General features: G+C 37.8%; 1 protein-coding gene across 3 annotated transcripts in view; it reads right to left on the bottom strand.

Moving 5' to 3' along the window:
• tenm2a (teneurin transmembrane protein 2a) overlaps window positions 1-17,374 on the bottom strand; it is a 312,955-nt gene that overhangs the window by 245,475 nt on the left and 50,106 nt on the right. For all 3 annotated transcript variants that reach the window (XM_082177233.1, XM_082177232.1, XM_082177234.1), the window contains one exon: window positions 11,505-11,804. In XM_082177233.1, coding sequence (XP_082033359.1) covers window positions 11,505-11,733 — 229 coding nt within the window. In that variant the 5' untranslated portion in view covers window positions 11,734-11,804. The remainder of the gene's footprint in view (window positions 1-11,504; window positions 11,805-17,374) is intronic.

A 17,374-nucleotide genomic window follows, 5' to 3' on the forward strand; every position in this document is an offset into this window, starting at 1 on the left:
AGAAATGTATAAATTAATTGACATGACAAAAATAAATGTACAGAATAATTTATTTATCACAAGTTATACCTTGCATTACAAACATAAACATTGCACAGAAATTTTTTTTTGTTTCATTTACAATTTGTAACTTACATAAAACTAATGTAGGCCTATACGATTGTTTAATTTACAATTTTTTATTCACATAACCAAAAGTTTATTTCTCTACCAATCCGTCAAGAAGAGAAAACAATCTCTCTGAAACTTCATGTTCTCCCTAAATATCTCGATCAGCTCATCCTCTCGGTCTCGTTTCTCTTGGCTGCTGCTGGTGCTGGTTCCTCGTTCTATCCTTCGCTGCCCAGGGAAAGAAGGATGGTAGGCAGGGTTGCCAAGTCTGTGCAACAAAAGTAGCCCCAAAAGCCCATCGGCTCTTCTCCATCGGGCAGCCGAATTCTCCACTGGATTTTTGCGTCTGAGAGATGTTTTGGGGGGTGTTGGAGCGTCGAAATCGTACTTACGGGGGTGGAAATCATTTTTCACCCACGGCAACAACTTAAAAGTAGCCCAATTCCGTGGGAAAACCTCGGACTTCATTGCGCCGCTGTGACGCAATCGGCCTTCAAATGCGGCATTCGGAGGATGCAGCCCCTGAATTGGTACACAACTGTATTGTCTGTGATGTCACCCCTAGGTTTCTGAAGAGCATTTTTGAAGCCCAAAGTGGGCGGAGCCGGCCGTCGCCATCTTGGCAACGCGTCACCTCCGGATAACCGAAAATGGGCAAAAGAGGCGGGGTTAGCTGAGTTGTTGTGATGGCTACCAGACAAACGGCTAGTAATGACAGCAGCGGCAATCCATCTGTCATTCAAGTGATCATGCCTTTAATTATGCAGAACTTTAAGGCTTAATATAATTTAAACGGATGAGTTATAAAAAAATTCACCCCCCTCGCAGTTGTCATGAAGGGCAAAATTAGCTATATAGACTAAAACCACTTTTTGTACCAGGCTGTAAACATATTTTTTCTGCTGTAAAGTTGGGCATTTTAACATGGGGGATCTATGGGATCGACTCTCTTTTGGAGCCTGTCTCTAGCGGCCAGTCTATGAATTGCAGTTTAAGTCACTTGACTCACTTCTGTGTTGGATTCAAGAGAGAGACCGGAAGGTTGCCGGTTGTCACATCTACCTAAAATATGTAGAAGATATGATGTACAGTGAATCCAAAAAGAATTTGGACACTTTAGACACATTCAAATTAATAATTGCCACTGTGTGAGAATATCAGCCAGAGCCACATTTATATTAAATTCATTTATAGACCAAATTTTACCACATTTTTTCTTCTTTTTTTTTAGATGACACCAACTTCTTGGTTGACTAAATGTCATTGCGAAAAAGTAAAGTGAGTCCTGACAGGCATACTTTTTAAGTGCGGATTAGGTGTCTGAATTGTGCAAATTTGTATTTTTTGTTTTGTTTTTTGTTTTGTGCAGTGAACAGGTAAATCAAGGGCAGCCTGTTGTGTTCAAGGCAAGGTACATTACTATGAGGTGGATTGTGAGAATGTGGTGCCATTAATGAAATGACACAGCTGGCTCGGCATCCCTCTTGATATCTACACCCAGATCCGCTCACTTTCTCAGCTCACGTATATACACACACACACAATCACGACACCTTCAATCAATCAGCACCCATTCAGATTTACCTCTTATTCAACACTCACTGTATTGTGCTCTCTAAGCAACTTGTTAATGTAGTGCTCTATAATTATATTGCTATGGAGACGCAGTTGGGTTCCCCATCATTTGCCAGTAACTAATACACTTACATTTGATAGAGATACAGATTTTCCATAATTGACTGACGAAACACTACATTCCATGGGAAATCAGCTACTGCCACAGTTACACAATGTTTGGGTGTAGCACATCTCAAGTCACACGTGTTAACAATGTACATGTTATGTTACAAAGTAATTTATGCTTGTGATGGTAAAGTTGTTGTTTTTTGTTGTTGTTATTATCAATGTTGAAAACAGTTGTGCTGAATATTTTTTTATTTTTTATTATTTAATATTTTTGTTGATATGATTTTCCTTTTTTCAGGATTATTTGATTAATACAAAGGACAGAATTTATTTGAAACATAAATCTTTTGTAACATTATAAATGTCTTTAATGTCACTTTTAATTAATTGAATGTGTCGTTGCTGAATAAATTTTTTTTTTTTCATTTTTCTGACCCCAAACTATTGAATGCAAGTGTATGTTATTTTTATGTAAAAATTTACGAAAAAGTAACTAGACACACGTTAAGAATAAAAGGTAGAGATGTGACAAGACTGGTTATTTTTACAAGCAAGTGCGCAATATTTTAACACCTCACTGTAAAAATAACGTCTCCCAACACTGCAGATACCGAGCGGAAACCGAGCCACTTCGCCTTGGTTGACCGTGTGAGGATCACATCTAGCACACTGTCTGATTCAGAGCCTCCTACCTGTCCCTGTGACATCAGATCCTGCGTGGGGCGTGCTGGCACCGTAGGTGGTATGCTATCATCGGTGGTCTCAGAAGGGCAGGGTGTTAATTGAGAGGGTTTACGCTCAGCAGTGGGTGTCCAGTGAGTTTTCGCAGCATACTTTGTTCCCAGGATGCATAGCACATCATTAGGGCCCCCATTAATGTTGGGACATAGAGTTAACAGCTAAGCAAGAACAGGGCCCTCAGTGTCAAACGCCCTGCCCCATGTGAACCACCTGCGCTACGCGGCCACTCAACACCTTTTAATTGGGCAGCAGAAATAGATCTGACCCCACAGGGAGTCATTTTGCTTCTCATAAACCACCTGACATAAGCCCTTGATATTAACACCATCGTATACGCTGCAAAAGGCTTCACCGCTAACATGTTTGAAGGCCCGAAAGAAGCAGATCTAAAGTCTTGGGGAGTGCTAAGAGGGTGAGTATATTTTTTTGGTAGTCTGATAGCGTTCAAGTTGGGATCCAAACTGGTTAACAGTTTGTAAATTTGTGGTGACAATTTTATCGAACATCTGTCTGCATTTGGCACTCCATTACACTTGTATAATGGCTTGGGTTGTGTTTACTGATCAAACCAGAGAGCTCCAAAACGTATCTCTAATTTATGAGACCTTCAGTGTTTCCCATTACAACACAAGCTCGCTACTCATTACACAAAGTGTCATTTTAACCTCTCTCTCTCTCTCCAAAAAAAATAAAAAAATCTCTGAATGTTTTAGAGTCTCGAGGCGCTGCGTAAGATGCTGTATAAGGCTGGATTTGACAAAGTATTAAATAGCCTGCACTCAGCAGCGTAGTACCATAATTGAACCCAAGGGCAAAAGCGCCCCAAATCGCAGCCACTTAGCCATGCAATACTGTACAAAATATTTAATAATTAAAAGAATCATTCCTACGGAGGGATAAAACAACAGCCTGAGAGATACAAGGAATGACATCTGTAATTAGGTAGAGCTTAGCAGGCTGGTGTCAGAAGAGGTGACACAGCTGTCCAAACTGTAAGTTTAATCAGCATATCATGAGCGCTATTAAGTGCCGCCTGACCCCCTGATGGCCTTCAGGGCTCAGACTGGCCACTCAGTCTTGTCTTTTTGGATATTGTGCCCTGGTGATGTGGTAAGCTCCTTCATTAGATGTCTCAGCAACCCACTGCAGCTACAATGATTTACTTCTGCCTTAGAAGACCCCAAAATAATACAGCAAGTAAAATATATTATTCTAACTGTAGGTTGGTTGTGGTTGCCAAGCAATGTATTATCTATGATCTATATCACACTCACATTGCACTCACAGGTGTGTATTTATAGTCATTTTATTGCAGCTTTGGATCATCCAATCAGAAATTAAAACTATCTTTTTTTTTACTTTTTTTTTTACTGTAACTATTTTTAACTATAACTTTATAAAATGGCCCCATGCTTATCCTGTAAGCTAATGTTAAACTGTTATGTTAAATGTTGTGCGGGGTGCCACACTTTTACACAAATAATAATAGTAATAATAATAATTGTAGTTGTAGTAGTTGAATAAATGAATTAATAAATAAAAAGAATAAATAAGGTAATATATACCTGAATCGCTATTTATATACATATACATGCATGATCTCTGCCATTTAGTCTAAAGAATAATATGGATATATATGAAGAGTTCAGATGCAAAAGCCTCTAAATGCCATCTGAAATTTTCTTATAGAATGATCATTAATTTTTTATCAACCTTGTATATTTATTTTCAGTCATTTCACTTAAATGACAATTAATAGGTAATCTTCATTGCCATTTAAGTGAAATTATTGAATTTAAATATACAAACTTGATAAAAATGATCATTCTATAAGAAATTTTCAGATGGCATTTAGAGGCTTTTGCATCTGAACTCTTCATATATATATATATATATATATATATATATTCTTTAGTCTAAGCGGCAGAGGTCATGCATGTATATGTACTGTATATAAAATAACGGGGAATTAAAGGGGAATCAGGATAACATGATGAGAGAATGTTGACTGTGATCATAATGTGCATTTGCCTTGAGAGATTCCAGAACAGATTAAAGGCTCTCAGCAAGAATATGCCATATTAAATTCTTAAAAGATTAAGCGACATCATGTTAATGTAATCATTGTAAGGCTGCTGGTATATACGCACAACCTAAGTTTAAAAATACAAACAAACAAATACATAAATAAATGCTGGATTAATCTGTTCAGAAGTTTTCGCCTGTTTGGGTGTGATCTCCCGCTGCTTGAGTTTTTCACAAAATGATTTTTTCCCCCCTTGCCTATCACTCAATATGTGTCACACACTCAGATACAAAAATAATGTGTCAAATATGTATCATACACTTCAATGAGTAAATGAACTGAGACAGGATTGTTTCAAATGATCTTCAGCTCAATCAATTAAACGCACTGTAAAGGTGATGATACATGGGGCAACTTTTTGAGCAATCTTGCCGTCAACATGCAGTCAGGTGAGACACAGGGCCCACGACCGATCTAAATTATACATAGGCTATAGACATATGTTTCCCATTCTCAATGGGAAAGTGCCCAAGCAACATCGCTCAACAACATTGCCCAGAAATATTGCTCAAAAAGTTGCCCAGTGTATCATCACCTTTAGACTGAATATCGTCCCCTTGGAATTATAAGGTTCTATCTGCGTTCTGAGCAGTTTTGAGATATTGAGCTTTAAAGTTTTTGCATTCCATTCGACTGTGTAGAAAGAACCTTTTTATTTTCTAAATAAAAAGTTCCAAAATGTACACAACTTAAAAAACAACATCACATAATGTAAAGAAGTGGTCACAGAATAAGAATATGTGAATAACTAAATTTTGACAAAAATGTCAGATAGAACCTTATAATTCCAAGGGGACGATATCTTTAAGGTGTTAAACTATATTTTGTGCATGACATGTTTTTGTATTTCTAATGTTGACAGCTACTAGCTACAGAGTTTCCATACCAAGGTTGTTATTTATATTAGCTATATTTATGGAAATTTCATAAATATGTGGTATTCAGATTTATAAATAAAGGACAAATTAAGGTATAGCCTGAGGACAGGCTATTGTAAGGGTATGAGGCAGAATGCAACACTATAATTTGGATAAATAAAGAGATAAATCAATTGAAATGGTACATACCGTATGTGCTAAAACATATCCTCTCAAATCTAGTGATAACGTCTGATTCATTTTAAAACGTGGAGATGTAAATGTTACTATTTGGAAAAAATAATTATAATAATTATAACAATGTCAGGAAATGTGGGTAAACTTTGGTTCCATGTCCTAAGAATAAATGTTAGAGCACTTTTCTGATGTTTTTGGGGTTAATTAAAAGCCCAAGGCGTAAAATGATTTGCCTTGAAATGAACTGCTTTGCTTGTATGGGTTGACAAGCAGACTAGTTACAGACAGAGGAGCGTCTGGAAGCTTCAGGGACACTTGAAACCAATTCCCAAGCCATCAATGAGCAAACAAGAAAACTCTCAGCTGTCTCAAGGTTGATGTGAAAAGAGTTCCAGGGTGTTTGGAAGAGTGGACAAGGCTACAGGGCAATGAGAAATAGAATGTGACGAGGGCAGAGAGAGACAGAAAGACAGAGATGGAGAGAGAGACTGCATTTAATCTCAGAGTCTTTTATTTTTAATACCCGGCAGGTTCTTTTGTTCTCCCTTTGATCTTTTCCTGCCCAGATTTATTGCGATAAACCAACAAAGCACAGAATCAACAAAATAAAATAATCAATGAAATGTGTGAGTTGACAGCTAATTCCACATCAAAACCACAGCTGTAGGGTGAGGAGAGGGGACGGAGTGGGAAAGAACGAGTCAGAGAAAAGTCAAGTACAATTTCATAAACAGGGGACTTCTAAATAGAAGATGACTAGCTTGTTCTTGCTCCTCTTTGAATGCCGTGCACAAGCTATCAGCTTGCTTTAGTTAGCTCATAAAGTAGGAATTAGAGGTTAGGCAGTGTGCTGCTGTCCTCCGAAATCCACAATAAAGCCTGTGACGTTTGGAACAAAAAACAACATACAAATCTAGGATCAAACTGGATCCAAATAAACACCCCCGAGGGACCCCTAAAGCCCCTAATGTGAAACTCGTTAGTTCCGAATCGGCCATTAGTTGTCATTCTGAGTGATGACGTCTATAAAAAACCCAGATGCAAATTTTATACAGTCATAAAGGGCTGTTAATAGACTATTTTTTACTCTGATATTTATTTTAAAATATATATTAAAAAAATTTATTTATAGTAAATTAGACTAACTTAAGTTAAATTAGCATCCCTACACACACAAACACAAAGCGTTGCCAATAGTGTCCCCATCACAAATAGTAAGGTGCAACCAAAGTTTACAGCAAAAAAATAACAAAATAAAAGCTTGCTGCAATCTATGGTGTTGCAGGACAGGCAATGAGTGTAGCATCTCTACCAAAGGCCTGTGCAGACACAGATGTGTCTCTGTAGACACAGATGTGCCCCTGCAGGGGTGTGAAGACATAGAGGGGCGGAGAGAGATGGAACATTCGATCTACTGGCCTACCGCTCGCAGCTGGACCATACGCTTGAGAACCACCGGTGAGCCATAGAGCCCAGCTCAGTTTTCATTTTCACCTAAGAGGGAGCATTACTGTGATGTAGAACACATCTGTTTATAGGAATAAGTGGCCAGATCAATTACAATCAAAGTAAGGGATGCTAGATATCTACCTCACCTCATCAATTCAGTACAATGTAATTTACGACCATTTGACTGATGCAGTTAAATTCTCCACCGTTCTGGCTAAAATGGCACTGTTAACAACAAATTACAAATTACTTAAAGGTAATATATATATATATATTTTTTTTTTTTTTTTTTTTTTTTTTTGGGTGAACTAACCCTTTAAGTAATATATTATTTTTGGTACATATATCTTAGTAAAATTATAAATGACAGAATTAAAATGTTTGGGTGGATTATTCCTTTAATTGTAATTCAAAAATAGACAAAAATAATATCTGCATATCATTATCCTTAATTATTTATTGGGTTTTATTTTCAATGTTTGTCAACAACCAATTACTGTTTTCAAAATTGTACACTAATTTTTATTTATTTATAAATAAACACTTTAAAATATCATCCACTTTATATGCTACAAATTAATGTAGACATCACAATATAACGTATGAAAATAAATTCTCATTTTCAGATTTGCTAATGATTACATTTAACGGGATTACCTAAGTGAGCATTAGTTGACAGGTAAATGTAAAAAATATAAACTGGAAAAGAGCATGACCAATGAAATAAATAAACAAACAAACAGGCCAATAGCTAGAACAAAAAAAAAAGTGTATATACAGTAAAAAAAAAAAAAAAAAAAGTACAGTCTGAATGCTGTAAGTACCTTATCTGAATGACAATCCTGACCTGTGAGCATATTCTCATACCCCACACAGCAAAGAGGAGTGAGGAGCATTAAGAGTCAAATTTGCACTCAGCATGACACACAGGAGTATTAGAAGCATGTTGTGTCCTTAAACACGGAATGCAGTCGGAGTGAAAGGTTGGACTGTTCATTCGGACAGAAAATAGCTCTCTTAAAAAAAGTTGAAAAGTAATATTCCGCTTCCTCTCTGCGCAACCGTTTACGTGGGCCGTGATGACTATGTGAGTGAGCGGGAGAGAGGAGCGTAATTTGGCAGTGCCCTTTGAGTGCTGTTACATATGGCCCTTGCACACTGTTAGTCTCCCGTGGCAACACTTCCCACGGATGCATCTGCAGTCAGTGAGCCGCTAGCGCCTCAAGTAGCATCAATCTGACGGCTACCAACTCTCTGCTTCTCCACAGCCTGTCAGTCTGTCTATCTGTCCTCCCTCAATCCAGTTCTCTAAAGCTACCCATAATTCTTGCTCACTGTCGCTGTCACCACACATCCCCCGAGGGGACACAGGCCACTCCACCCCGGGCTGCATGAGCTCTGGGATCTGTTGTCAGTGGCTAAGTGCTGTGGCAAGAAACAGTTGAATGGATGGAGAGAAAAGAGGCTGCAATCTCTCCGGGTTTGTCTTCCTCTCTCGCTCTGAAAACCCGGTCTGGCGCTGATCAATGGCATCGAGTTGAAATCCATTTCAGTGAAATCAATGCGGCACCGGCAGCGGCTCACGCAGAGGACGACTCGCAGGCCTGACCCTGCTTTTTTTAAAGATGACCCCCGCTCCGGATCCACAGCAGCCGGCTCATTATGATGGTGTAGCATTAGACAGTACTCGCTCTCTCTCTTCCTGTTCTTCCTCTACTGCTTCCTTTTCTAGCCAGCCTCAGTTGAAGCGGCTGACTTTTCTTATTCGCATCATCAAAGACATTCAAAAAGGGATGTAAAACACAAAGATTAAACAAAGGGTACCGTATCTGAATCAATCAGATGAGTTTGAGCTAGTAAGCCAGTCACCTTCAATTTGAATCAGCACCGATCAAAAGTCTCCTGTTATTTTAGCATGCATCTGCAGTTTGGCACTGTGCCGAACACCCCTGCATAGAGTCAGCAACAAGTCTACAGCCTGAGGCATGAAGTGGGTCGATCAGCATAAGCTATACGACGAATAAGACTGAACAGGTGACGGCGGATCAGAGGCATCAGGCTGGAAATCGTCTGCTGGGAATAGGTGACACATTTGAAGCAGCAGGGGGCAGACTTGGAGGCACTTCCTGTAATTTAAGTAAGCACTCTGAGGTTGAGTTGCACTTCTCTCCAGCAGCATGAGTAAACACAGAGAAGGACTGTTAACTGAACTATTCTGCTTTTATGCTTCAACCCTTCTCTGTACAACACATGTCATGTAGAAGCACAGATGTATGCCATAGGCACAATGTGATTTTGTTGTTGTTGATCCAAAATCATCTCAATCAGATTATTATCACCCTAAAATTTTACCTACCATACTATTAAAAAAGAGGGGCGTGAAGTGTTGTTAGTCCCTAACTACTGTAGGTATGAATATCTAAAGGGAATTATGATCTGATTTAAAAATGATTCCTGATACATCTAAATTTGTTCTCACACCATGTCCAATGTGTGAAGCTTCACACACACACACCGATGTGAAGCTGTAACATGGGATAAACGGCATCTTTTCCATGTTAATCAGAGTTTTTGTCCTAACCAGCCGCACGGCGATACAAGACGGGTGGCAAGATGCTATTTTAAAACGAATTATATTTGTTTCTGTGACATTGTGGCTGGTACAACAACATACAAAGTATGACAATGATAATCTCAGGTACTGATCATGTCCTTTATTTGATGTTAAAATAATTGAATGTGATTTTGAATATCATTTTGCATGCCTTTTATAGACATAATGAAAGCGATGTATAATTAACCTCAGATCTGAATACATGAAAAGAAACTGTGAACTCAATGTGTACAAGCAAGTGTATTCCACGACAGATTGTTTAGTTTACTCAGTATGTAAAAATAGTGTAATATTTATGAATTTGGTCATTTCGTTGTGACACACACTCCTCTGATTGGCTTTGATGTTTGATGGATTTTGTTGCATCAAGTCTAGTGTAGACAGACAAATTGCTTGTCACTGGATTCTTATTGCATTGCATGTTTTTAACTGGGTCTTGAAAGTAGATAAGAGATGTTATGAAGAGTAAAGGGTAGTGAGTTCCAAAGTTTAGGAGCAGTGACAAAATGATCTTCACGTCTAATGTTTCTAACATCACACTTTGCCTGCGTTCAAAACTGCAAACTAAATAGTAGGTACTATATTTTGGTTTAAAGTTTACTTTGTGACCTTAAAAAGTAGAATGAATGTGTGTAGTTTGAATGAAATTCGGACGTACTACGTACACCATGTTGTCAATCTTCCATTCATATATCCTCTCCCATGGCCCCATGGGATATCCATTGAATGCGCATTTCAGAATCTCACCAGAAATAGTAGGTCATCCGGGTACTTTTCGCCTACTGTTTATACTTTGAATTCAGACATACTACTCGACTCACATACTGTTTTTCGCCTACTATATTTGATGGAAGTAGGCATATTTAGACGCAGACATTTGTCTCTAGTGTGCACATAAGTGTCGCTGAGAAAATTCAGCCTAAGAAAAACCCTAACCATCAAATGTGATCGATTAATAATAAAGTTAAACTGAACTGTGTGTAATTTAGTGCCAAACATTGAGTATATTTCATAGTTAATGGAATAACTGATACAGGTACATTCTGCCATTCCAGGGTTTGAGGTCATAAAAAGCTGCATTTATTAGATCAGAAATACAGATATATATATATATATATATATATATATATATATATATATATATATATATATTACAATAACTATTTTCGGTTACTATACATTTACTATACAACTACATACATTTAAATTCTGAATAAAATGAATGATCAATGTGTACTTATAATTTGATCTATATAATTGGGTTAGGGATAGTTGCATGTAATTAAGTATAATTTGCTGTTATTACAATAGTAAGTACATGTAACATTTGTAACGGACAATGTAAAATAAAATTTTATTTTCTGTTTTGCAATGTCATTTTTACATTAATTTTGTGATGGCAAAGGTCAGTGTTAATCTTCAGTGTCACATCATCCTTCTAATATGCTGATTTGATGGTCTTTTTTCGTGATTCTTGTTTAAAAAAAAAAAAAAGGTCAAAAGAATGGCATTTATTTGAATAAAAATCTTCTGTAACATTATAAATGCTTTTACCGTGAATTAAAAAAAAAAGGTATTCAGCAAGGATGCATGTTTTAAAACGCATTCCTATTGCCCTAAAAGATCAAATGTACAATATTCAAACACTGTCAAATGCATGTGGAATATGATCATTACACTGTATCTTCGGCAATTCTGAGTTACATTTGTGCTGTGTATGTAGTTGTGTCTTTACTTTGTGGTATATCTCTTGTGTGTTTACCTCCTTGTCTGGTGAACTCGTCTGCTTCATGGTGAACCAGGTCCGCCACACATCCTCCATAATGAAGGCGCGAGTCATGATCGAAAGCTTTCAGGGTCTCACTAGAGCTGTAGGATTTCTGGGTGGGTACGCGGCATTCGTCGTGGTCCAGGGAGGAGGTGGTGAACTGCAAATCTTTCCCACAGCGGCCGTGGGTCAGTGTACGGTGCCTGCGCTCCTTCAGATCCATGACATCTGCTGCAGCCCGATGATCAGATCAGTCCACAAGGTGGAGGTCTCAACAGCTGTATAATCCTTCACCTGTTAATAGAAGACAACACAAATCAATAGATTTCAAAACATAAATTCCCTGCTAAAACGACCAACACAAATTGCTGGTTTATGCTGGTTGTTGCTGGTTTTGTGCTGGTCCAGCTAGTGGACCAACATAGTCATGTTGTTTGCCAGCAGATCTTATCCAAGCTTTCTGCTAGAGAATCTTTCTGATTAAGGCAGCTTTATCAGCATTGCAGCATCATAAATCCAGGCCCACATGGAATCAGAAAGCTTTGCAGAATTGCCTAGAATTATAACATCCATTATTCAAAAAGTTATAAACTCTGTGTGTGTTCAGTTATTAAATATTTTGGATAATTTGATTATGCTTCAACCACCAAAAAGAATGTGGTACTCAGCAATATGTAACACATTTGACCATTCTGAAGAATTTCACAGATTTTCACACAGCACAGAAAATGTGAAAATGTTTATTTCTAGGTATTAGAAAGAAAACAGCATTTCATTCAGGCATTGTCAAACGAATAAATCCTTTCTGTCAATTACAGAAAAAACTAAATTTCTTTCCACGGCAACTTTGGCTGCATGGCTTGTTCATAAACAAAACAGTGGAGAACCATCTAAACAACAAGAAGAAACTGTCATTACAGCCATAATCACAGATGAAATAGTACAGCGGGAACTGAGATGTGTGGAGGAGTGAAGTCATGATGCCGGTGAAGAATGAGTGATAGAGTGAAACAGAGGAGAAGGGGGAGGAGAAAGGAAATGACTTGAGGGCATTGCGAGTCTCTTCCTCATTATCGCAGACAGAGTGAGAAAAGCTCCCTCTGTGGCCGTGAGAGGATAATCACAGATGCCTAGATGTGCCGAGGAAAACAGGGAGCCGAACACAGCTCGGCCCGATCGTATCACACGCTCACACGCTCACACACAAAAACACCAGCACTTATCTATTTTAAATCCAATGCACACTGACTGAGATGCTACCCTAGCCATAAACTATCAAAGACAGATGAGATTCCGCCACTTTTTTTAAGGTGTTTTCAATGTTAAAATACTTTGTTCAGTATACTTTAATTTTATTTGTTTTTTTTATTAGGAATGCAAATGATTCATGTTATTAGGATTGTGAATATAATAATAAATTCTCACTAATGAACTACACAGTTTTATATGATTAACAATGATTAATCACATTAGCTGTGACTAATTTAATCATAAATACACTACCACTGGAAAGAAAGAAATAAGTAATTGTATTCATCAAGGATGCATTAAATAGATCAAAAGTGACAGCAAAAACATGTACAATTTTATAAAAGTTCTTTTTTTTTTAAAAGTTCTTATTCAAAAAAATCATTTGCAAACGTTCTGGGAAAAAGTTATTGGAAAAAGGTTCGCACAAAAATATTAAGCAGCAAAACTGTCTTAAACATTGATTACAATAATAATAATAAAAATAAATGTTTCTTGAGCAGCAAATCAGCATATTAGAATGATTTCTGAAGGATTACATCTGATGCTGAAAAATTTGCTATGTATCACAGGAATAAATTACATTTTAAAATATATTTAAATAGAAAACAATTTTAAATTGTAATAATATTACAGTTTTTTTAACCTTGGTAATCATAAAATCTTACCGACCCCAGACTTTTGCAAAGTAGTGTATATTTACGCATTGCATCCCCAAATAAATGTAGAATCAACAAAATACTATTAATATTATTATTATGTGCTTCACAAGTCCGGGAGAGAGCGTCTGGACGCGGGGCGTGTAATTAGCACAAAAAGAGCACATAATCACAAAAATGAAAGCGTTAATTTTCACTGCACAATTTTTCATTCATTTGTTTACTTCACCTCTCACATGTGCAACTCTTCAGAGCATGTGCACTACTACCCACAAAGGCCACATATCTGACACCAATACCATTCTAACTTCAGACATGAAGGCACAGTTTTAGCATGAAAGCCAGTTACTGTAATTAGACACTAATTTAAGGTAAATTCACCCACACTCGTCCAGCTGCAGGCAACCTCCCTCCACACACTCAAGCACTCTCTCTTAACTCTCTCCCAGTACAGAGTGCATCAGGAGGAATTTCAGCTGGCCCTCTGTTCTGACCGCACTTAGTAAAACAGACAGACACAAACTCGACCTCCTGCCACTGCCCCCCCCCCCCAAAAAAAAACAAGCGTTCTCCACGCTCTTCCTCCTGTATTAGCTTGATTGGAGAAGTCCACTGCCCCAGGGACAGTCCGGCGTGTGGCATGGAGAGGATGATTTTCCTGCACAGCAACAGATCATTACATAACAGCGCAGCCACTAGCTGTCCTGCACATACTGAAAATAATTGAATATGCAGAGGAAAAATAATCAGGTCACCTAACACGATAATTATTTACTGCGAAACACTTGCATAAAGGAATGAGACAGACAAAGCGTGCGACACTGGCTTAATACGAATTCATTAAAAGGAGACTATAAGGTCATTTCAAGATTTGCCTCCAGTGTCTGTTGATTAGAAGCGGATATTTAATGTTTATAAAGTCCTCATTATGGGCTAAAATAAAACATTCAATTGCAGAGGCCATTAACGGTTCAGAATGGGAGTGTTTATTACCCCGAATATAAAACAGACAGAGCTTCGGATAGTGAAACGCAGGGAAAATCTTTGCTCACGAATGAATGACCAATTACCTATGTCCATCCAAATATGAAACTGTCCATTTCGAGTTAAAAAAATGTCCATTCATTGCATCTGACCTTCCTTTATTCTACCAGGCCTGCACTGGAAAGCTTTGTTGTGATGTCTGGAGAGGTTTATTTGGTCAGCCATTGGGCTGCAGGGGCCTTTCAGAACTCTGATTTAAGATGCAGTAACATTGTGGATTTCTGCGAGAGCGTCACACGCTCGAGTGTGTGGGAGGGAGGGCTGGTTAAAGGAGGGCCTCGGGGCTGCTCTAACACCACAGTGGTGAGATGATGCACGATGGTGTGGAGGAGAACCGGGTCAATATGAGCACAGGCTGCAGCACAACCAGGTCAGTCTTTCCATTCATTACAGGCAGTGGAGGAGAAGAGAGGCCTCAGGGCTCAGAGCAGATCCTGCCTTCCTCTCCTCAGGCTCAGTCTGCTGATACTTCCCCCTTTCACAGGACTACCATCCTCCCCAGAGAGAGGGACAGGAGACATGATGAAGATAGAGCCATGGAGTGAGGAGGAACAACAGGATTGGTGGAAGAATCTAGGACAGGCGATCAATTACTGGGAAACAATAATGGAGAACGCATCAAAGTTTGTGAACACCCCTATCTATCCCACACCTACTGTACCTTTCTACATGCCAACCAATCTTCCTGTCTGTCCGTCTAACTGCATAATTGTCTATCTACATACAGCAAATTATCTGTCAACGTATCTACCTGTCAATTTTGTTTTTTTTTATTACACTGTTAAAAATTTCTAACCCTCCCAAATCAAAAATTTCAAGTGACCGATAACATCTAAATTTTTCAATTGGCCCAAGTGAAATTCTTGTTGCAATAGTCTGTTAACATTGGCTCAATGAGAAATAATACGTCAGACTAATTGAAAAATTTAGATGTTATCAGTCACTTGAAATTTTTCACTTGGGGATGTAATTTTTTTTTACAGTGTAGGAATGTGAATTAATAATATAATTTTATTACGAATGTCACTGTGAATATAATAATACAATCTCATGAATGAACCGCACAGTTTTAAATGATTAACTGTGATTAATCCTTTTAAATGTGACTAATTTAATCATAAATACACTAATCGTTCAAAAGTTTGGGGGTCAGTAAGATTTTTAAGTAAGAAATTAATTATTTATCTGTTATGCATTAAATTGATCAAAAATAATAGTAAAGATATCCATCTGTTTGTCAGTCTGTCTTTCAATCTGCATATCTGTCTGTCTGTCTATCTGTCTGTCTGTCTATACTGTATCTATCTGCATATACTGTATGTCTGTCCATCCACCTATTCATCTGTCTGTCCATCCATCCGTCCATCCTTCCATCCATCCATCCACCTGTCTCTGTCAGTCTACCTTTTTCTATCTGTCTGTCTATACACATTTATTGTGTACGTGTGTTCTTGTATATATGGTTTACGTGGACACAAGTGTGTATAATGACATGAGTATTGCTACGTAAACATGGTGAACACTTCCTATGTCCTCGTAAACCAAATGGCTTAAAAACATTCTAAACTGTGTTTTTTGAAATTCAAAAAATGGCAAAAGTTTTCTGTAATGGGTAGGATTAGTGTAGGAGCACAGAATATATGATCATCCCTGATCAGTGCCCTGAATACTGAACTAGGGAGCTGATTGAGACGCACCCTGAGTGTGAGTGTGTGAAACAAGGGAGGCCTACAAAATATGAAGAGCAGCGAGTCCCCAGGACTGTAGTTGAGAAGAGTTACATGGACCTATTTCTTGTTAAAAGCAGTAAACACCACTGAGATAACACATGTGCACACACATACAGATGAATAAACATTGAATTTCAGGTTAAGAATCTGATCTTAACTTCTTTCAAAACACAACACGCCACAGACACAATCTACGTGATACATAGGAAAGAGATGAATGTCCAAAGAGAGAATGTTAATAAAACTGCAGTGCATACCATGAAATCAAAGCTGAACTGAAGGCTTTATAGGGGAGCGACAGAAGTGTTGAGAATTAATCTGAAAAAAATTACAGAAGCACAAATTTGGCATCAAAAGAGCGTCTGACTAAATTGAACTTTCAAGGGCGAGAGTTTAAAAATGACACGGGTCTCCGCAGAGACGGCTCAGAATGAAAAATCTGGCTGCTATAGAGAGATCACCAAGCATTTAAGCTGGGAGCACTCTTATCAAGGCAAAGACATAAACAAACCCTTAACCTCAGACATTTGGAAGTTGAAGCTTCATTGTAAATAATGACATAATGTTCTATTTAAGATGGCAGGGCCATTTTCTAGTTTAAATGTCTGCACCACCAACATTAAACCCAGAATAAATTGACAACAGGCATAAACAAACATGACCCTGACCTCTCTTCTCAGTTTATGGTCTGTGGCCTCCAATGCCTCAAAAAAATACAGCTATTACTTGAGTCATAAAATTTGAAAACGCTAAAAACACAGAATAACAAATTGTTGAGTTGAAACATTGGAAGGCATTTTTATCAAAAACCACAGCACTTAAAGTTATAAGCTGAATGAAATGTATCTTTCTTTCTTGTATTTGAATAACAGTGAACAAATCAGCGTACAGGGGCTACATAACTTTGTAATAACTTGACCTCTGCTTCTGTAACTCAGCAAATTACAGTTTATCTGCATACTTCCTGTGAGTGAATGAATTAATGAATGAATGAAAGAAAATTACATACACAGAAATTACATACTTTAAGTATCTTCATCCAAACCCTTTTTTCAGCAGGGATATTTGCTCATCTATTACAAATGTAAAACATGTTTAAAATGTATTTCCAAGAAAAAAAAAAATACAATATAAATTAGATAAACATTGAAGATAATGCATTGAATTCAATTGCCATTAAACA

Source organism: Leuciscus leuciscus (genome assembly GCF_965113295.1).
Source record: "Leuciscus leuciscus genome assembly, chromosome: 8".
Classification (NCBI taxonomy): Eukaryota; Metazoa; Chordata; class Actinopteri; order Cypriniformes; family Leuciscidae; genus Leuciscus; species Leuciscus leuciscus.